We start from the raw sequence: 23,199 nt of genomic DNA, 5'->3' as shown, positions 1-23,199 counted from the left end.
CATGTTTAAGCTTTTGCTTATCCTTGATTCAGTGAACGTCAGCAGCCTCCACTTAATACTCATAATTTTTCCTCAAGACACAATTTGGTGCACTTCTCATATGTCCAGCATGTTGCCTCAGAGTTCAACATGTAATTCCCCAAAGCTCCTCACACATTTAGAGTTTTGAATTTATCCAAACTGCTTGTGAGGCTCGTATGACTTACCAGTGTCTGCTGTGGGTCAACAGTTGGGGTTTGGTTGGTATGGAGACAAAACTGACTTAATCAAGAATTTGCATGAACAGAGCAGAAACAGCAGAGCATGACCCGGCTAAAGGGATGGTTTAGGATGCAGGACTAGAGAGCGTTTTGCCATATATAATTAAGCCTAGACAAATAACCCAAATGCGTGTGCACACACACAAAAAAGAGTGTATTGTTTTTCTCCTCCAAAGTCTCCAGATGCGTTTTTTTTTTTTTTTAAATAAGTGAAAAAAATAAAAAGGCATTCTCTGGGAATTTCAGGGCACTCACTCATACCAAGAGGGGGGATAAAACAAAATAAAAAAAACAATATAAAGATAAGATAATGTTGTTTGATAGTAATAGTAATTAACAGACTTTCAAAATCTTTCTCCTTTGAAAGTGTTCCAATTTTTTGTTATGTTTGTAAACAACAACAAAAAAATGACACTTTACGACTCTGTATAACAAGGACACAGTGTCCTTCGGATACAAGGAAGTGAGAGAAGAGAGAGTGGGAGAAGACAATAGAGTGAAGGGAAGGGATGGGTTGAGGGGTGTCCATTTGTCATTAGACGAGGAGGGAGGGACCAGATTCTGGGAGGTTTTGGATACCCTATTGATGCCCACCCTTCCCCTCCCCTCCTTTCTTTATCCCTCTATCCATTATTTCTCCCCCCTCTTTTCTTATCCTTCTCTGCAAACTTTTCTTCCTCACAGTCCTGAAGGAGCACTCGACTTGGTAAGTAAAATGCACTGGGAGAAATAAGAAATATTACACTTTAGGAGGTCGGTTTTGAGAAAACAGGTGGATAAGTGGTACAAATGGAGGGGAATGCTTGTTTCAGCCTATTACAGTTGTTGAGGGCCAAACAGAGTGGGATTTGTTTATGGTGCATATCATCAGGCATTTGTCCTGATAAATGGATGGATGAATGCACACACATTCACTTGAACACACACCACAGCCAGAACTTAGAGGTTGGTTTTAAATGCAAATACACTGCTGTGATGTCACGTTTATCACTTATAGACTGTTGTCTATTACATTTCACATAATTTTGCTTACCTCTATGTAAAATATTAAAGCTCCAGACAACTACCTCATGCATTAACATGTTTTCCTCTCCATCTCTGCAGGTTTTTGCGTTTCTTTGATCCTATCTTCCTATAACCATTATCCGTACAGTCATGCGAGGGCGGAGTCTGTTCTTCATCTTTTCCCTCCTCTTCATCCTCCTGTCATTTTCAGAGGCAAAAAAGAAGTCCAAGCAGCAATCAGATGCAGTGACTGGGTCTGATAGTACGCCAGACAAAGTCTCACTGGGATCAGGTCAGCTGAGCACAAAGGGTGGGCATCGCTGCACCTGGGAGACACTGGCGAGAGGAGCCAACATACTGCTCCAGGTGAGCTGCTCTGCCCCTGGGGAGGAGGGGCTCAAACTTCCTTACACATGTCAGTTTGCTGGAAAACCTCAGGAATGCTCCGTGTATAGCACTCAGTCCTCTCAGTATTGGAAACAGGTGGTAAGCAAACTGAAGAAACGCAAGAACGCTTGTGAGGGGGAGAAAGTCCTGAAAACTCGCCTGTGTAAGAAAGCACCTAGTGCGTCTCAAATGAAACTCACGGAGAGAAGCGGGGAAGAAACTACAACACATGTGAGCGAGGGAATGAGAGAAGATATCAAACGGAAAACAGACACTCCTGCGAGGAAAGGAAAAGAAGTAGAGAAAGAGAAGGAAGAGGAGGCGAAGAAAGAGGAGGATGAGGGAGTACTGAATGATGGATTCTCAGACATGGAGCCTGCCTTGAGCTACTGTGGAGAGGGATGGCATTCGATCTGTAGTTTCTTTGTCAAGTTTTTTGATGGTTAAAAAATATCTTGATTTTCGGAACCCAGTGGAGGATAAAACTGAAGGCGCTGATATGATATGCGAAACTGATATGCACGTGACAAGGGGGGGAAAGACACTGTAAGGTCACAAACAATTTTGTCTACACACTGTCAACATCATGGATATAAACAGCCAAGTTGTAAAGAGGAAGAAAAATAGATGCAGAAAAAGCAGCTTGTATGTAATGTTTAAAAATCACACTAATTACATTGATTGTTATCTTACACAAACTGTATAACTTTTATATTTTAACTAATCTTAAATCTTAATATCTTTAAAGATATGAATAATTGTAATTTGTATTACACATATAACATTTTGACAGTTTACGTTAATACTCATATTCAAAATTGTTGTATTTTTTTAAATGTTGTATATTATTATTGCAAAAGCATTAATAATAATTAATAAAATTAATCACTGAGTTATGCATTTATTTTAAACCAGAATTTTAGATAATGATCATATAATTCATTTTATATGACGTATGGCAGAAAAACATGGCATCATTCACCACACATAGACTGTGGTGCTTTATACAGCTGAATAAGAGGATAAAAAGTCCTTCAGACCTTATGCACACTGACCTCACACACTCTTCACATACATACATACTTCTCAAACATTGTGTATGTGTTATGTAGGCTTATATACGTGTGTGTGTTTGCCTATAAGATCTATTCAGACAGCAGTAAAAGCCTTCAGACAGCAGTAATAGCCCGCTAACCATTCACTATCGATACACCTCTAAAATTTTTCATGAGAGTCACAGAAAAAAGGAGCACACTACCAATTACTCGAATCAGTGTCTGCCATTTAAGTGAGAATCTATGGAAGACCTGAACCACACTGTAAAACGTTCTTTTTTGACTAGGTGAATTTTTTTTTAGGTGTATTTGTGCCTTTCTGAGCCTATGTCCTGCAAAAAATAAAAATAAATAAAAACTAATTCTCAAAAATAATTTCTCCAAAAAATGTAAATAATAATAATAATAATAATAATAATAATAATAATAATAATAATAATACTCTCTCAAAATGTTTTCTCTTTCTCCCAAAATTTTTTTTATTTTATTTTATACCAGCCTCGGCCACCAGATGCCAGTATCAGTAAGCATGAAATCTTGTACTTATGTTGACAGATGATAGCTGTGGTACTTGATCTGTTTATTTTTATTGTTGTAAAATACAAAAGGAATGTTTTGCAAATCTTAATCAAGTAAAGAAACACACTGTATATAATGTTTGATAGTCTACTAATACATTAGATCCCACAATTAAATTAATATACCTTAGGTTTTTATGTTGGTGAAGTGTGACCAATGTTGTATAAAGTATCCATTTCTCATACTTGAGTAAAAGTAAAGATATCTTCATGGAAATTGACTCAATTAAAGTTAAAGTAGCTCATGAGAAAATGACTTAAGTTAAAGTATTAAAGTAACTGATATTAAATTTACTTAAGTATCACAAGTACAGGTACATTTCATAAATTACAGAACAGTTCATTAAACCCACGGCAATTTATTTGAATGGTGGTGCTCATCATTTACTCGCCCTCATGCCATCCCAGATGTGTATGACTTTCTTTCATCTGCAGGACGCAAACAAATATTTTAGAAGAATATTTCAGCTCTATAAGTTAATTCAATGCAAGTGAAGCCGGACATTTCAAGCTACAAAAAGTATATTAATGGAGCATAAAGTTATCCATACTACTACAGTGGATAAATCCATGTCCTCTGAAGCAATTCAGTTGGTATTGGGTTAAAACAAACCCAATTGTAACTCATTTTCTCTGTATATCTTGCCATAGCAATCTCTAGACACGATCATGATTTCAAGCATGATTACACTCTCTAGTGCTTGATCTCTGCAAAACACAGCAGAGATTACCTCGATAACTGCATAGCATGCCCTAGCAACAATCCAGAAAACCCAATTTACCACATACTGTAGCATAAATGTGCTACAAAGCAAATATAACACTTAAGCACCCACCAGAAAACTAGGTTTGCTTCGGCAAAGACCATTCACATCTTCCAATAAATATTGTTGGACATTTTCACGAGTGCTGGTAATTATTCATACACATCGTATCTTGTTTAAATGTAAAATGTAAATGCATGTGATTGACATTTATATGAACAGGTCTCCAGGAAAGGCGGGTGACTGATCGCACATAATTTAATTATTTAACAGCTTTCATAATGTTTAAACCTAAACTTAACTTAAAAACCTAAAAACTTAAAAATCACGAGCAGTTTCTTGCCTTCCCCAGAGGAGACGGACGACGGAACATTTAATCTTCCGCAGGCTTCGCTAGTGATTTTGATTCAGATTCATGAATTGCTAAATGAATCATTCAGACCGCCTTTTGAATCTTTTTGTTCAGTTCAAAGGAATCATCATTTAAAAGATTCAACTCGATGATTTTTGCACGTACTTTTATTTTTTTGCGGTGTTCAGTCGCAAAAGTAACGAAAGGAAATGTATAGGAGTAAAAGTATACATTTTCTCTTCAAAATGTAGTAAAGTGAAAGTAAAAGTCCAAAGAAATTTTTATACTCAAGTACAAATAAATATAAAAAAAAACTGTACTTAAATACAGTAACAAAGTATTTGTACTTCATTACCTAGGAGTGTGACAATGGGAGTTCTTTCTGTTTTTTTTTATGACATTAACCACCAGGAATATTGATGCTGCTATTGATTTTTTAATTTGTTGGCCCATGTAAACATGCGCTAGACAGACGTCTTTTACCATTACGGCACCTCTCGCTCTGTTTTCAGTGCTGTATTTAAAGGGATGACTCGTGTCAGAGTTGCCCAATTCAATGAACTCTTTGGAGGGAAGCGTCAGTTTCAACCATGGCATTGTATCGAGTTAAAGGAAGATGCAGGGCTTCTTGAGGAAATGTTGCATGCTTCATGTTCAATCATCATATGGTTGTCTGGTTATCCCTTGGTCTGTTAAATGAGGGGAAGCACTAAGAACTTTGCATCTCTTAAATATTGCAATGTAGGTAATGCCTTTCCTTTTATTGTGATGTGTGTACAACTGGTAATGTTAAAGGTGCAATATGTAAAAATTTTCAAGTAATATGAAAAATTATATTTCTCAAGTGAAATATTTCGCCTTTTTTTGCCAATGTGTGAACGGCTTGTAACGCAACTAAAAATATTTGTCCTTCCCGGACTTCCTAGGTTCCCTATTAAAGCCAGTAGACTGATTTTCATGTGAAGGGAGCTGGTCGCTTTTGATGGGATAATCCAAATGATGTGACGTTTATGGGCACTCCCGAGAACCTTGCCTCAGACAATAGTTTCTCTTCCACTATTCAACAGGGTCAACAGACAGTCTGCAACACTAAGTAATTAGCTAGTAGTGCTGCACGATTAATCATATCGCAATCGCGATGTCAGCCTGTGCGATTATATGACGGCAAAATGCTGCGATTATATTAAATAAATAAGTGCATGTGTGGACGTGACAGCCCATTCTCTCTGAGAGCTGTTTGCCCATTTTCTACACCACTAATAAAAAGATGACCAGTCAGTCTCAGTTTAGGGAGTGGCATGTTTGGTCATGTCATGTGAGTTTCCGGTGTGCAGCGTGGAAATCAGGTGAAGATGGACGCCGAGCAGACCGACACTGAACTGGTGGCCAGAAAAAATAACACAGATCATAGCTTGGCGATATATCTTTATTTCATCCTTAATTAAAGTTCACTTCAACCAGTCGCGGAAGAGACACAATCTGAGCGGGAGTCGAGACCGGGAGAGATATAAAGTTCTGCCGGGTGATGCACACTCTTAACACGGAGACACTCCTCTCTCACTCCAGTTGTCTGCAGCTTGCAACGTGTAGCATCATTGATGAGATCATCATAAGTTAAGATCAATCTTATGTCAAAAATAACACTAAATTGACAACAACAATAAAATGTGTGTGTGTGTGTGTATATATATATATATATATATATATATATATATATATATATATATATATTAGTGTCATACCATATGACAAGAGTGTCATGCCATATGACAAGTCTTCACAGAGATATAAAGAGACATGATGCACCGTTAGCAAAGTGGGATTTCAGAAAATGATCCACACACTGGACAAGAGGTACCAGTGATAAGTAGAACTTTTTAGAAAGAGGATTTGGAAATACCAGTTGGTCATTTAAAAACAAAACACACAAAACAGCAACAACAACAACAGTTTGTGGCTTGAGTGAAGCACACTTTTATATCCAGTTTCTTTTTCAAAAGAGTTTATAGAAAGTACATGTTACATCCTGATTAAATGTCCCTGTTTGTTTGGGCAATCTTATTTTCAAGAAAATTTGTATGTTCTTATTTATTGTTCCATTTTATTTAGGTGTAATATTGAGAAAATAACAAGTTTGCAGTAATGCAAAGATTTTATTTAATTTTGTAAAAATATTTTAATTTGAAAACACTGCATTTATAGTTGTTGTCGTTGTTGCTAGTTTGTATGTTTGAGTTGAGAAATACACATTTCAGCATTATCAGTAATCTATATGTGCATTTTCCTTGATAACAAGAGTTGTTATCAAGCAAGTTGACTCATGTTACCATTTGTTTATTATATCGCAAATCGCAATATTAGCCTCAATAATCGCAATATGACATTTTCCCCCAAATCGTGCAGCCCTACTAGCTAGCTAACGCCGACATAGGCTATTGTATAAATGCAGTCAATGTATCATGCAAAGAAACGTGATTACTTCAAACTACCGTCTTGCATAGTCAGAACTATATCCACACTTTGTTTTAGCCCTGTTCCAGCACTGAAGATTCAAATATAATATGCAGTCTCAAAGTTACTAGTAAAACAATCATAACTCTGTAATTTTATTTATGCTACCTCATCTGTCAGCATTATGTCGGTGAATCACGTTCAGTCTCTTTGTTTTGGTCGATGCTTGTGTCCCTATTGTGTGTGTGCATGAGCACGATCATGAGCAACATGCAGCTGGCTGCAGTTCACTTAACGTCAACAGGTGCCATTAATGACAAGAGTTTCTGAATCTTACATACTGCACTTTTAATCTTGTTGTAAGTAATATTATTATTTCTGGATGAATAAAATAATGCATACATTGACGGAACATTTAACAAAAGAAATGTCATGCAGACATATTTATGTTTGAAATACATCACAATCGAAGCTCAACAATATGAATCATGGAATACAGGTGATAAACTAAAGCCTGCATAGAGTTTGCAAAGCAAATTGTTAGATCTTAATAATCGTGTAATAATGTGGGTTGCTTTTGGATTTTTGCCATTAAAGCACTTCCTGCTCACATTCTCATTTTCCAAATTGTGCTCCAGCAGCATGTGGTCAAACATCCCATAAAAGAAGCTGCTGATTTAAAACGCAACAACTCCAAAAGCCACCTCACGAAAAGTCGGGGGAGGAAAATCACCAAAGATGCAGCAATCATAGGAATATAGAGGCAGAGGTTTAATTACTAATAATCTACAGGTGGTGAGACAAGTGGATGGTGAAAACCCATTACGTCATTGTGTAGATGAAAATTCTCAATAATCACAACACAAACTCTAAATGTCCAGAAGAGCCAATTTATTGTCACTTTGAAAAATATCTCAGAGATTTGCATGGCAAAGTCATAAGAATAAAAGGAACACACACGCACATAATGCTCCCAGAACTGTGTGCTGTGCTGTGCTGTCACTCCCAGACACGAGAAGTTCTTTAGAGCAGTAGTTCTAGTGGTTCAACTGGTTTTGCTTTGGGACCCAGATTTAACACTGGACATCAAGTGCAAAAGTACAAAACCTGAATTTAATGGATCCTGCATGCATTGGTCACATATTGTCGTGCTTGGATTGTGATGTAGCTCCAACATAAATAAGACTGCATGACTTTACTTTTGTTAAATGTTCCATCAATGTATGCATTATTTTATCCATCCAGAAATTACAATATTACTCACAACAAAATTAACATTACCAGTTGTACACACATCACAATAAAAGGACATGCATTGCCTACATTGCAATATTTAAGAGATGCAAAGTTATCAGTGCTTCCTCTCATTTAATAGACCAAGGGATAACCAGACAGCCAGATGACGATTGAACACGAAGCATGCAACATTTCCTCAAATGTTTCCTGCATCTTCCTTTAACTCGACACGGTGCCGTGGATGAAACTCGCTCCAAAGAGTTCATTGAATTGGGCAACTCTCACGAGTCGTCCCTTTAAATACAGCACTGAAAACAGAGCGAGAGGCGTTGTAACGGTAAAATACGTCTGTCTAGCGCATGTTTACGTGGGCCAACAAATTAAAAAAGAAAAATATCAATAGCAGCATCGATATTCCCGGTGGTTAATGTCATAAACCCCCAGAAAGAACTCCTGTTGTCACACTTCACAACGAATGCCATATAAAATATAATATACCCTGAGGTATATTCATTTAATTGTAGGATCTCGCATATTAGTAGACTCTCAAACATTATATACAGCGTGTTTCTGTCCTTGATTAAGAGTTGCAAAACATTCATTTTGTATTTTACAACAATAAAAATAAACAGATCAAGTACCACAGCTATCATCTGTCACTTTATTAATTTCATGCTTACTGATAATGGCACTAGGTGGCCAAGGCTGGTAAGAAAAAAAAATCAATTCTCATGTGTTGCCTCTTGAGGAAGAAAAACAAAATTTAATCGAAGAGAGAAAAAAAATGTAAAGGACAGGCTCAGAATGGCATAAAGACACCTAAAAAATTTCATTAAATTATGTGCGGTTCAGGGCTTCCGTAAGAATCACCTTCACCCAAAGAAGTCATCCAATTGGAGAACAATGGGAAAATATGGCTCTTTTGTTACTTTCCGAACTGCTTAGAGCGGCACATATAATAAACATGCTGTGCAGCTAAATTGTTGGACAAAGTGTTTCCATTTACATTTATGCATTTGGCAGATGCTTTTATCCAAAGTGATTTACAGTGCACTTATTACAAGGACAATCCCCCCGGAGCAACCTGGAGTTAAGTGACTTGCTCAAGGACACAATGGTAGTAGACGTGGGAATCGAACCAGTGACCTTCTGATTAACAGTTATGTGATTTAGCCCTCTACACCACCACCACCACTGTTTAAAATCAGAGTAATTTTCTGAAGGCTGCACTCTCTGCTTAGAACCATTCAAGAAAGCTGTATGCTGGATTACAATTTTGCGCACGTAGACACTAACGTATTTTGTCAACAGACTCAATGTTCTGTGTCAGGGTTAAATGTGACCGATCGCATCATTTTACCTCAATGTTGGGTGAAATGCTTTCAAAAGGTGTAGATAGATATCTAAAGATACTTCTTAAGAGAAAATACTTTTTTTTAATATACCACAAGGATAACTCGGCTCCCACTAGGTTTGTTTATTTATTTACAGTCTCACCTATAAAAAAAAAATAAAAAAAAAAGACAAATGTGGGTTCATTCAAACCATAGAAAATGTTTTCATAAATAATTGCAAGTGGCATAATATGTATCCTGGAATACACTGAATAATCTCAGTCACTATTAAAGCATTTGCTACGAGCTTCAGTATACATAAGTGATAAGATGCCATGGTGAGCTCTGAATCGACTTCAATTAAGTGCTTTTGCTCAGAAGTCCAACAGGAGAGACTTGTCCAAAGAAAGTTTTCAGTCATTCTCTATTTTCAGTAAACTGCCGTCTCACCAAAAGAAATCATCAATCTGAGAGACTAATCGTTAATCAAAAGAACAAATCACCCTTTTGTTCGGCCATGGAGAAACGCTAAATATTTGGCTGGGTGCAAAAGGATCTCTTGCTTTGTGGGCATAGGCACACTTGTGTATAAGCACAAATCTATAAAGGGAGGACCATTGGTGCATAGCCATGATCAGATACAGTATGTGAATGGTAAATAACTTAAAATTCCACAATATTAATCAGCTCTGAATGAGCATTATGTGTAAGAGGGCGCTTGAGTCAAGAGCTTTTAGCTGGTATTATCCTTTCATTGAGCTCTGACTTTGCATTAGACTCTGTGAAGGCCTTGGTTTGTTTTGTTAATTTGCTGCATGCAGAGAATATATATCACTTTAGGCTAAAGTGCTCATAAAAGTCTCTCCAAGGAGAGGAGAGGCGCACAGAATGTGATTTAAAGACAACTAATCTCAAACAAATTTATAATTTAGCAAAAGGTTGTTCAATGTAAAACCAGTTACAGTAAATATGTCTACAGGATTGAAAACTGATAATTTGCTCTTTGTCCCCGAGATCAAAATTCAATAGAATTCAATGCAATATTGTTTGCTCAACAACCATCACCTTAGAAACAGAGACATTAACAAATGAGAAAATACATTAAATAAAAAATTGTATTGAACATTTGGTTACATCTTTATTCTAATCAAATTTCTATGGTCTCAGCTATGAGAGTTCTTTCAGTGCTCTCAAGATTGTTAATTTTAGAGAGAATGAATGTTTAAGGAAAAACAAAGGAAAAGAAAGCAGTAGTTTCCTCAATCAAAATGATTTCTTTACAGATAACTCTTACGTTAAACTGACTGTTTTTGTGTGTTTTTATGAGCGAGAACTGTTGTCCACTGCACAATGTGAGACAGAATCTCAATGAGCTGCACATCTTCACCCCAGCCTATCAAACAAATTCACACATTCTCTCACACTCTCTCTCTCTCTCTCTCTCTCACACACACAACACACACACACACACACACACACACAGAACACTTGCTAATCAAACTGGCTCTTAGTAAGTGCACATAAATCAAGTGTTTAAAACAGGCATTCAGCCAGATGCCCCTTTAAAGGCCCCCTTTCCCATCCCGATCTACAGGGAAACAACACCAGCCTCCCCAAAACCCAAATGGGACCCCTGTGAATCACACAAAGGGACTCAAGACGCTTCCCACGTTGGAACTGTTTTGTACAAAGTAGAGAAGTGACCCATTCGGACACTGTTGCAATTTTCTATTCTTCAACCTGGCCTTGTGCCACATTCACCCTCTTGGGCCTTACACTGATCCAAGTTCAGGCCAATGGAAGTAGCAGAGAGTGTCACGGAACACACCAAATTAGTACTAACATAGTTGAGGTTGCAACCTGTGCCATGTGGAAACACCAGGCTCAGAGGCAAATTGACCAATAAGACACCAGTGTCTATTTGTGAAGCTATTATTTGCTCCTGGTTTGAAAATTTCAGCTGCCTCATTGAGTTTAGTTTTAAAAATATACCGGAAGTTTTCTTCAAGCTCGGCATCTTGTAAACATTACCTAAGTGCATAATTAGTGGGACCAGCAAGTTTTTGAAGATGATTTATGGAATAAGATTTAGACCAACAAAAACAAAGCTCTTAAAAGTAGATATTAATAATTTATCCACACAAACAACAGGGTTGATACACTTCAAAGGAATAGAAGTGTGTGAAACCCATTTGACATGATTTCCTATGTGAAAATTTCCCTTTTGTGTTCTACAGAAGAAAGTCATATGGGTTTGGAACAACACAAGGCAAAGTAAATGATGAGAGCAGAATGCTCAGTCTTGTTTCAAAGCACAGGTGTCAAACTCGGCTCCTGGAGGCCCATAGTCATGGCCATAACCAGCTATGAGGTCACTGAGGTCCAGAATTTCGTAATATTTTTAATTTCAAATATAAAATTTGAAGCTATAACTTAACATGTGGCTGCAATTTTTTTAATGGCCTTAGGTCAGTTGATATCTGACAAGCTCACGATATAGTGCTGCACATTTAATCTTTAATTCGACATTTATTAAAAAGGTTTAAAATCATTAATTACTGTCCAGAGGTTCGAATCACTGCTAAAGCAGCACGTACACGGCGCTGTCACATGGCACCTGTTACTTTTCTCAGCGCAGGTCAGGATGGAACACTCACAGATGTTTTTTTTATCACTGGATGAGAAATTATTGTATATATACACTGCTGTGGCAGGTTTCCATCCAAAGGTATGAATCATTACGATAATCTTATTTAATTCAGTAATTATTCAAAAAGTTAATATCATTAATCGGCTGTAAATTACTGTCCAGAGGTCCAGACCGCTGCACTGTCACGTGGCACCTTATATTTTGTTCAGCGCTGATCACAGTCATGGATGGATGAGATGTTTAAGAAAAGATTGTATAATTACTGCTGCAGCGGGTTTCCATTCACAGGTACGAATCATTGCAATAGTAATTTTTTATGAAAAAACAATCATCCAGTGGAAAAATTTCTACAATTTGAAATATGTACTGAGATTTAAATGCGGATCAATGGAGGATTTGGTTTTCTGGGCCGTCAAGTGGCCCCTGGAGGAAGACATTTTTGTCTCTCAAAAGGAGACGGTGTCGCCATTTCGGTTTGTTCCGGAAACACAGCTTTTGTATGACTTTTGAAAACATGAGTCACAGAAGAAAAATATTTTATCGTCTATAAGAAAACTTTATATCTTCATGCCTAAGGGGGCAGTCTTAATTCGGCCCTGATGATCATGACATTACCAGAAATGTTCAAAAACAGTAGCAAACAACACTAGTACACCATCTGTAGTACAGACTACAGTATGAAATAAGTCAAACATGCAAACACTTGCCATGACGAAGGCTGTGCATTTTAGAAGCTAACGTTTCACAGCGGTATTGGTAAAAAAAAAAAAACAACAACAAAAAAACATTACTTTTGGTAAAATTCTTGGCACCCCACCCCAAAAACCTCAATCACTTTCAAACCCTGGTTATGGCACTGGCCACAGACCTGCAGAATTATGGTCCAACCCAGGACTGTGGGCCTCCAGGAACCGAGTTTCACACTTCTAATGTTCATATCAGAGTAGAGTCAACCACTTACTGAAGAAAGGGCTCCTTTCATTTTTCAGGACTCACAACTGAATTCTGAGAGTGAGTTCGGTAAACATAGGAAGTTTTCCAAACAGCATTTTTGCGCCCTGTGAGAAGGAGACGCCACACGAAGGGTTGTTTTAGAAAATTATTTTGTTCATGAAGGGCCCTTCCACAAGACTGTTAGCAAAGGGTACATTCATACCGCAATGCCATGCTCCCTTCTAGGACAGGATTAATCACTTTCCATTGTAATGGCCCACAGTATGTGCTGTGTAAAAGGAATTGGAACATGCACCAGTGGCTGAAAATAGGGCTACTATCAAAACTCCCATTAAATATTTGAGAAACAAACAAACAAACAAACAAACAAACTGGACAGAACCAGAGAGCCTCTGGCTGCATTTCTATGGAAATAAAAGCAGCATGATGTCCGAAATAGTGCAGTACAGATGCAATACAAAGTCTTGATATTTATTATTATTATCGGTCACTGTGATAATGCATGTGCATTACTCAATGTTATTGTGAGTTAGAAAGGGAATTGACATAGGTTTGTCATCCCCAAACACTGACTGTGTGAACGTAGCCACAAATCCACATTAGAATTATAATAATATGTGTTTTAGACGGATGTGAATCATAAGATAAACGTCAGCCTCACAAATATCTTTTCAAAGGCGAAATTCCGCGGCCGAAACACAGTCATCTCAATGAGAATATCACGCTGACACAGAATCCTCTCGCCGGATTTTGCGTGGAGTTCAAGATTGGTGCCGCGTTGACCAATGGGAAGTTGCACAATGGTAGTGACCTCTGTGTGGGCGGTGCTTCGTACGAACATTCACAATTGAGAAGGATGTCATTTTAGCGGCAAGTTTCTTTTAAAACATCAATTTCAAAGAGTATAAAGTTCAGCATTAAAAAGAGGCTGCTTGGATAGTATATTTTGCTGGTTTCATACGCGCTCAACGTCCGCACATGGATCGTCGCTTGCGGAATTTCGCCGTGCGAAGATTTGTATGACCACGCCTTTCTGTAAGCTCTGGCCAGAAAAGAGACAACAGTACCCTCTGCTGTATGAGAGATATTAATGCAGATAAAACACAATGTCCAGACCTGCTGTGAGCTTCAGCCTGCTTTTGAGTTCTACCAAGAACACCAGCTATGTTGAACGTTTGATCGGTACTCGTGCCACGCCTCTTAATTTAGCCACTCATGTCACAGTGCTCCACTCATCCTGCTATATTGGCTACGCCTACAAACATTCCCTTACTCTTAAAGGGCACACAACACATTTCAGTGTCCCTCTCTTCCATCTAAATTTCTTTCTTTTCTCACTCTCATTATCTTCTCTTTCTATCCTTTTCCCTGACCAGTGATGTTCTGTTGTCGAACTAGACACGTGCAATATATATACTATAGTCATCTTGATAAAAAGATTTGAATGTGAACAGGTTCAAATCAGACTGCTCTGTTCTGTAAAATCTTTTGTTTAACTCGTGTAATATTCATTGGGCATCTTGAGTTAATTTCAGCTACTCACGAAACATATTGCGTCTTTCTAATTTGTGAAGTTGTGACATTTCAAATCATACTTTTTGCCAGGATTGTTTTAGACAGCTGATTGGCACGATGCACTAAATTCTCCAATGAACCTGGTCAGGAGAGCATCTGGCTCTCTTATTGGCTGAATTAGGTCATGTGATTCGAAATCTGGCTGCTGCGCGAGGTACTCTCACGAAATAGCCTGTACTTGTGGGGTGTTGATCAGGGTACGGATTACACGATAACCTTCAAGGGGCTCTGACCTTAATTTTTTAATATTACATTGTGTTATTGTATGTAGAAATTGACATATACCATGATTACAAGTTTTTTTAGTCTAAAAAACATTGTTTATATTTCAAGTTAATTAATTGTGAAATGTTAATGAATAGGCTACACAGGACACAACCTTATTGTAATGAGTTACTGATACATTAAATAAAAATGAATCAAACAATACTTCCATGGATAGACTACCTAAATGTAAATATTATCATTCTCAGCTAATCCTAAATTAACTTCTCTTCACTAAATAGTAAAAACCTACCTGTTTGTTCTCTTTCTCTGACTCTTGTTGTCTGCACTGGTGATTGGAATCTCAGTAGGCCTAAAAAAGGAGGGATTTATTTATTTGTTGCAAATGTCACTCCATGTTGTTATAATTCGCCATCACTATAGGGCTTAATTGAACTTTTCTTGGTTCAAACTGTCCATTTGTGAGTAGGGTTGTTTCTATTGAAAGTGGGCTACAATTGTTGTTTTTTATTTTGTACCGGCCAATTGATGATTCTGAGAAAACGCGCCCACAGCCTATTATTGTTGCTATAGTAACGAATGCAACTTCAAAGCGTGTCTGATTGAACTGTACACAAGCTTTTTATACACTTACATTGGTCCATGCACTGAATAATGTGCGTCCTTGAACAAGCGCCCCCCGCGCATTCACTTTAACCGCTCAGGTAATGTCGATGGTATGGCCCATTTTAGGGTGGCCCAGATTATAACTTAAAATCAAGCAGAGCTATAGAAGTGTACACATTTGCCATTAAAGCTTTATATTACGAGTAAATTCTACGACCTGCATTATTTTCCAATAATGCAGCCTGCTCTGTCATTAGATCTCGATATTTTACATTACAAGCTATTATGATGAAGTTACCAGTGAAAAAAAGATGTAGGCTACAATTTCACTTTTTTTAAAATGACAATATATTGTTTTGTGCATGAAATAGTGTTTATTGAAAAAATTACATTTTTATTCATATTGTATTTGATTGAATTGAACTATATACATTTCAAACCATATTTATAGACCAAGGAGAGGATGTTGTCATGGCCAAACTCTCAAACATTTGGTATCTCTGAAAAGCCCAGGGAGTCCTCTGATAATATCCTATGATTTACCACTATAGCATGTATGGGCACAGATAAACTGAAATAACAAATGTACTACACAAAAATGAAATGCTTGACCTCAGGATGATAATGAACTTTAAAGCCTAATGTATCGAATATTATTCATAACATTTTTTTTTTAATAGATAGTTAATGCACTATGAACTAACATAAAATAACAATGAACAATTATATTGTCCGTTTTTAGTTTATGATGATAACTAATGCATTAACTAATGTTCACAAATAGAACGTTATTTTAAAGTGTCATCGATTTTCTTTATTTTGTCCACCAGATGTCTCTCTACACCACAATGGAATTGCATATTACATTTGACAACTTGAAATATAAGGAAGGCATTGTAATTTTGTAACTTTTTACTCCAGGCTTTTTTGTAACTCATTTTATTCCAGGCTTGTGTGCCATCGAGAGGCTTTGCAGTATGACTCAAGGCTTACTATCCAATGCACCTTCTTACACAATGTTTTGGGATGCAGTCCGTCTTAATCTTGCTAATTTTGCTACCACCAATGAACCAAAAATGCCTATGTGTACAAGTTAAAAAGTACAACTAAGAGCCTTTTTGCTCTTTAAATTAGCATGTTTGAAGAAATATCTCTGTGCATTTCTGATATTGTTAGCCTATATGTTTTAGGTGCACTACAGACCACAACACTAATATGCAGAGAGACGTTTAGTCATTATCAGATGAGTGAAGTTTCTCGTTTTGTGTGTGTGTGTGTGTATGTGTGTGAGAGAGATCAGGCCCTAAACAGAACATATAATCTGGCAGAATATCTCCACACTGTAAGAGATCCAAAACAGAGACGGATCCTCAACAAATACAGACTCAGTGAGCAAAGACTGGCCATATAAAAAGGCTGACACATACAAACATGGCTTCCAAAGGAAGAACAAGTCTGTGCTCACTGTGACACGGGTGAGGTCGAGACAGAGACACACTTTCTCCTTCACTGTGAGAAATTTACAGAGGTGAGAGAGAGATACCTCCACAAACTCTCAAACCTCATGCCACAGTTTTCCAGTTTGGCAGAAACCGATCAGATGCTGGTGTTACTGGGGGAGGACCATCATGCATCAGTTGCAGCAAAATTCATTTTTGAGATGCACACCCTCAGAAACCAATTACTGCCTTAATGTACTTCAGTCACAGTACTTTTATTCTCTTATGTTCATAATGTCCTGTTAAATGCTTATTTTATTTTATATTGTATATTGTATAATGTATATTGTTATTATAGTTTTTATTTGACTTGATTCATTACCTGGCACCTAATTTTATTTCTGTCTTTATTGTTATTTGTTACTATTTTATTATTATTATTATTTGTCTTGTCATTATCTGTTTTGTGTATTATTGCTTTGGCAATATTGTATGTAAACACAATCATGCCAACTTTTAAATTGAAAATTGGAGAGAGAGAGAGAGAGAGAGAGAGAGAGAGAGAGAGAGAGAGACCCAAAACCCATTGTGACCTCACGTTAAACTCGAAACAGCCCCACATTTGCACAACAAGGAGAAAGGTGCCAGTTGATCATTGAGGTGGTCATCTGGTCAAGCACATCAATCAATCAGAGTGTTTCATCAGTTATTCAGATAGATAGTGATCAGTAAAGATGTTGATATAATCATGAAGAATCAACAAACCGCATACAGGTTTTGCAATGCATCTGAGAGTTTTTTTATTTCAAAACTTTTTTTTAAGCTGCTTACAAACTTGTAATGTTGTAACAACATTTGACATGTATGACCAGTAGTTAACGGGCTAGTAAGATCGGATCTATCATGCGTCTATTTACGGGATGGTTCTGGGTTCCTGGTTTATTACAACCTTCAGAAAATAAAGATTAACTCTGACCATGACCTAATATACATCCACAAAGCAAACAACTGCGATCAGTGGAATATATTACCACGCTGCGCCCCATCCTACAGAAATTACGTGACACTTACAAAACCTGAAACAAAAGTTGTAACAACACTACATTCCTAATATTAATTAAGAGAACTCAAAACGATGAACACATTTACTGAAATAAAATGTAATATATCCATCATAACTATCAGTAGATATTATATATGCAAGCTTGGCATAATTTGCACCGGCAGGGGTCCATGTTTAGCCTACTCTCACGCCGGAATATTTTAACTGTAATGTTTGTTCATGTTTGTGTAATTTTGTATAATACGGAAAGAAAAAAGTATTTGAACTATGTCGTGTGGCATGAAACCAGAAATCATTCCCGAAAATCAGCGACAAAACCATTATCGATATTGGCCAGAATCCAATATTTTCTCCGATGTTGATTGGTCGAGATAAAACTTAAGACGTCCTTCTTAATGGCTGATTGCAGCCCGGCGTCTGGAATAAACAAACGAGCTAGACAAGATTGGATTGACCAGCGTACAAAATCTATTCTTATGTTGATTGGTCGAGACAAAAATCTGCCTCTCAGTTACTGGCTGGCTATTGCCCGGTGTGTGGAATATGCAAATGAGCTGGACGAAGCTTTATTAAACGAGTCGCGCTGTGAAGACCTCAACAGCTGCGCAGAGTGGGCGTGACGACAGAGTAAGCAGTGAGGCAGCAGAAGTGGGGTGAAGTCTTTAAATATCGTATTCTGTGCGAAAATACACGCTTTGGAATTGCTTAAGAATCCTGTCGTCTGCAATGTGCTTTGTTCAAGAGTTTTAAAGATCAATTTAAAGTAAAGCACTTTACTATGAGTTCCACAAGGTAAGAAAGTTTTGGGGAATAACAGTTTATTTGACGCATAATATGCATTATATTTGCATATAAACCAGATTTTACTTTATTTGCTGTTGTAAAACTGAGCAACATTAAACTTTTAAACTTATATGAATTAGCAAATTTATATAAAATCTAAAAAGTTATAACAAAAGGAATTTAATACATAATTTATTAATAATTAATAAATGTATTGACATGTAATTTTGCAAAACCAATTTACAGCACTTTAAAGATGAATATTATTTTTTAATTGATTATTTGTGACATAATACAACATAATAAATATGTCGTTTTATTTTTGCATTTGTTCATAATTGATATAATTCAAACACAAAGGGGAAAAACAATACAGGCACAAGAAATGAGGAGGTGGAGAGAATGAATATAGCTTGGATAAGTATATGGGATCTTCAGAGTTAAATAGAAAGAAAAAGGAAAATCAATACAAGGTAAACAACATTATAGATTAAGAGAAAATAGATATAAATCTAAATTCAGAAGGAATGGCATAACCAATAAACATGATAATTAAACACAAAAAATATCTTAATCTTATTGAAAATATAATACTCTCCTTTTTTATTATTGATTGTTTGTGTCTCGTGGTTACATGCCGAAGGCCTATTTATTAATTTATTTATTATTATTATTTTACATTAAAAAAACTTGGATAAGTATATAAGATCTAAGAATTAAGTGTCAAATAGAAAAAAATAAAAAAAATAAGGGAAACAACATTATCAATTTAGACTGAGAGAGCTAGATATAAATCTAAATGCTGGTGTGTTTTAAGGACATAATACTAATTTAACCTTTTTGTGTTTGTGTGTGTGTGTTTAGAGTTCTTCATATCCTCAGTCCCCCAATGCCAGGTCCAGTTATGCCGGTGGATATGGCTATGCAGCTGTACATAACCCATTCCCCCCCCCTGCGCAGCTTCCTGAGCTCTTATGAAGACTTAAGGACACGCAACATGGTCAACACTCGCTACAAACCCCTGCGGCCCTGCCTGAGCTCCAGAGCCCACCTGGAGCCCACCTGCCTGGGCTGGCAGATTCCAAAATCCAAGGCCAAGAAAAAAGTTGTGTTTGCTGACTCTAAAGGCATGTCATTAACAGCAGTGCATGTCTTCCCTACTTTTGATAACAGAGAACCCACTACATCCCAGCTGCAGTATGACCTGGAAGATCTAGAGGACGTCACAGCTACTCTCCACATAAACTCGGTCCAGAGCAGAATTCTAGATTTTCCACAGCCAGCAGCAGACTACCTGAACTTCCGGAGTCGGCTGCTGAAGAACTCGGTTTGCTTGGAGAACTGTACCCTCCAGGAGCGTGCCCTCACTGGCACAATCAAAGTGCGTAACCTGGCTTATGAGAAGTCTGTCCATGTACGGATCACACTTGAATCCTGGAAGAGCTACCAGGATGTGGAATGCACCTTTATGAATAATGTGTATGGCTGCCAGGATACAGACACATTCTCCTTTGCCGTCGAATTGCCTGGGTATGTGCCCCCTCACAATAAGGTTGCATTTTGCATTAGCTATAAAACAGGAGAGCAGACATACTGGGACAACAATGATGGCAGGAATTATGGGCTGGTTTCAACATCTTGGCATCAAAACAATAAATGGAACTCTGCAACACAATCAAAGAAACCAGAACCCAGAAAGTTAGGCAGGAAAACAGACAAGGGCATTAATACATCTAAAAGTGCCCTCCACGCCAATAGCCTTTTCTCAAAGTGGCAGAGTTGGGGGTACTTTCAGACCAGTGGCCCATGCTGGTGACTTGTGCCAAATGTGTTTAAAAGTTGATTATGTGTCTCTCAGTATTACAGAATAACAACAGAGGCAGATAAATATTTACTTTAAAGCTCTTTTTATTTATCTGGAGTCTGAAATAAATTTACAGGTAGTTAAGATGTTTGGAAACAGTCTAAAAAGGAAACAGAGGCAGTTTGGAATGGACACAAAGAGTAAACCTTACTTCTATCAAGTGGAACATGTTGGCTGCAGTGCATTATAAAGATGTTTAATTTTTTGGTTAAAGTAAAACCTGATGACCCCTTTCCTGCTGGATGTGGATGCTTCTGTAAATCAGACCACTAGGGGGTCTAAACGTAAACACTATATAACATCTTTGTTGGTTTATTATAAATTGTGCCTTTGTCTTAAGTGTACTGTGAGAATCTTTGTAGAAGTTTGTGTCACACACAATCTGCACCACATCTGCAGACTTTTCATTGTGCAAAATTCAAGCCATGCATGTGCGGATGATTTAAAGATGATATGTCTGGAAGACTGGAAGAGATGAACACTTAGTGTTCAACCAGGGAGATTATCCTTCATATTGAAGCGGTAAACTTTACCTGGATACAAATTTTAGAAGGAATTGGAAAAAGAAAGAAATATGAATATTTATCATATTTAATATGTAAACATGTCCTTGAATATATAAACATTCAATTCAATTTGGTTTAGATCCTTTTGTTTATCAAGCATTCAGCATAAATCTGCAAGATGTGTATTTGTGCCTATGTGTCTTTTTTTTCCTCATATAGGATGTGCTGGAAATGTAAATGTGCTAAACAGGTGTTTGCAATAAGCTAAACAAATGGACTGATATTTGTCTTAAGATTCTGTGCCTTAGGACTCTGCAGAGCAAATGTCAGCGTGTTTTGTTAATTTTATGTTTAAGTGCAATTTAGTGAGACTGGAATGGTTGGTGATGTTATGTCTGATTCAACTGTAAAGATGAGAATGACTATTTTATTAAAGAAAGTATGGATGTCTGGGTAAACGAGTAGCATACTTATTTGGTGTGATTGTTCTGAAAAAAGTTTTTGTTTAAAAATCACATTGTCAGTTTCTGTCACTATTTAACTTTAACAGGGACATGTTTGAGTGTCAGAGAGAGCTCTTCTGATAAGCCAGATTTAGACTTTACATTTACACTAGCTAGTGGGTGTTGCAAAGCATTTACCCATGTTTCCACTGATCATGGTATAAATAATAGGGGGTTGTACTTGCTTGATTTAATTATGGGGGGACCCTCCAACCCCCGCAATCAATGTCCCTGTCTCTCCATATAAATCAGTTAGGTTGGCATATACAGTATATGTGATAGAAGACATTTGGGCACTTTTTACTTTTATTACTTTGTCTATTGGAAGAGAAGAAAGAGGTTATAACTGACTGCATTAAGGGACACTAATGTAATGCTGCACATGGAAATACTTAAAAAAGTGTTTAGTAGGAAGAAGGAACTTTGAACTCAGCTACTTGATCGAAACAAGTGTCTCCCTCATATAAGTCACCAAAACCTGAATGCACCAACATTTGTTTTGAGTAATTCAATTTTTGAGCACATCTGGAATTAGACTGAAATGGTGTTATCATAGATTGGTAATAAGAATTTGTATGTTTTCTTAATATTCAACCCCAGCTTGCAGGTGACTCTTACAACTTTTTTCATAACATAGGTCAGGGAAATGAATAATGACTTATCTAGGGGAATTTGCCCTGCATGATGTGTTTCAATTATTAACCAAAACTTTAATCAATGAAAGCTTAACAATTTTCAACATGATATTGTATTATTTTTATCACATAAAGTGCTTTTATTCAGAACCTTATAGCACAATCTAAAACACATAGGAGTTATTTTTGTCAAATAAAGTGTTGCATAACAGAGCATCACAGATGTTAGATATTGCTTAAATAATACTATTGATTTATTATTATTATTAGTGGTAGTAGTAGTAGTAGTAGTTGTAGTAGTATAACAGTGAATATTACATTTCTGTCATACTTTTTTAATTTAAACTGAACTTTTATTTTGAAGTGTCTCTGTGTTGTTATTACCACATAACTCTCACACAAGAAGCCAGTTCTCACTCTGGAAAAGCCGGTCACAACGTGACTCAAAGGGATTATTAAACAACAAAAGGCTGCAATTTAAATAAATAAATATATACTCTGTAAGTGCCTCATGCTACAAAGTGAATTCGCACTCTGTTCACTGTCATCTGGTACAAAATGTGTGATAGATGCTCATGGCGGTGTTATTCTTGTATGAGCCAAAGTGGATATTTAAGTGCAAAACACGTTCACAAGTTCTCACATTTGCAGCACGCCACACATGCAAACTATATATTTATATCATTAAATCGCAGCTTTTGCAGTAATATAATCTCACTATGACATAAAGTTTTTAATTTGTGTGCTGAATGTTTACGTAAGGACATTCGTATGCCTGATGGTATTGTTTTTTTGGTATAGGAGCATTTTTACGAGTACAAGTATGAGGACGTGAGCATGGTATCAGACCCGATTCTCATACCAGTATTGGTATCGTGACATCCCTATATATATATATATATATATATATATATATATATATATATATATATATATACCCTAATGCAGATATATCTGAGGATTTACAGTAGGTA

General features: G+C 36.9%; 2 protein-coding genes across 2 annotated transcripts; both read left to right on the top strand.

The window, feature by feature from the left end:
* Positions 1-916: 916 nt before the first annotated feature.
* LOC127657312 (fibroblast growth factor-binding protein 1-like) lies at positions 917-2,539 on the top strand. The gene is made up of 2 exons (XM_052146044.1): positions 917-966; positions 1,365-2,539. The coding sequence occupies exon 2, from the start codon at positions 1,416-1,418 to the stop codon at positions 2,097-2,099; it is 684 nt and encodes a 227-aa protein (XP_052002004.1). The 5' UTR covers positions 917-966; positions 1,365-1,415; the 3' UTR covers positions 2,100-2,539.
* Positions 2,540-18,546: 16,007 nt separating this feature from the next.
* On the top strand, positions 18,547-22,470 carry LOC127657169 (protein phosphatase 1 regulatory subunit 3C-B-like). Its single transcript, XM_052145843.1, has 2 exons — positions 18,547-18,726; positions 19,582-22,470. The coding sequence occupies exons 1-2, from the start codon at positions 18,713-18,715 to the stop codon at positions 20,531-20,533; spliced, it is 966 nt and encodes a 321-aa protein (XP_052001803.1). The 5' UTR covers positions 18,547-18,712; the 3' UTR covers positions 20,534-22,470.
* Positions 22,471-23,199: the final 729 nt, after the last annotated feature.

This window comes from Xyrauchen texanus, chromosome 16, assembly GCF_025860055.1.
Source record: "Xyrauchen texanus isolate HMW12.3.18 chromosome 16, RBS_HiC_50CHRs, whole genome shotgun sequence".
Classification (NCBI taxonomy): domain Eukaryota; kingdom Metazoa; phylum Chordata; class Actinopteri; order Cypriniformes; family Catostomidae; genus Xyrauchen; species Xyrauchen texanus.
Note: the sequence above shows the minus strand (reverse complement) of the source record. Positions and strands in the feature narration are given on the sequence as shown.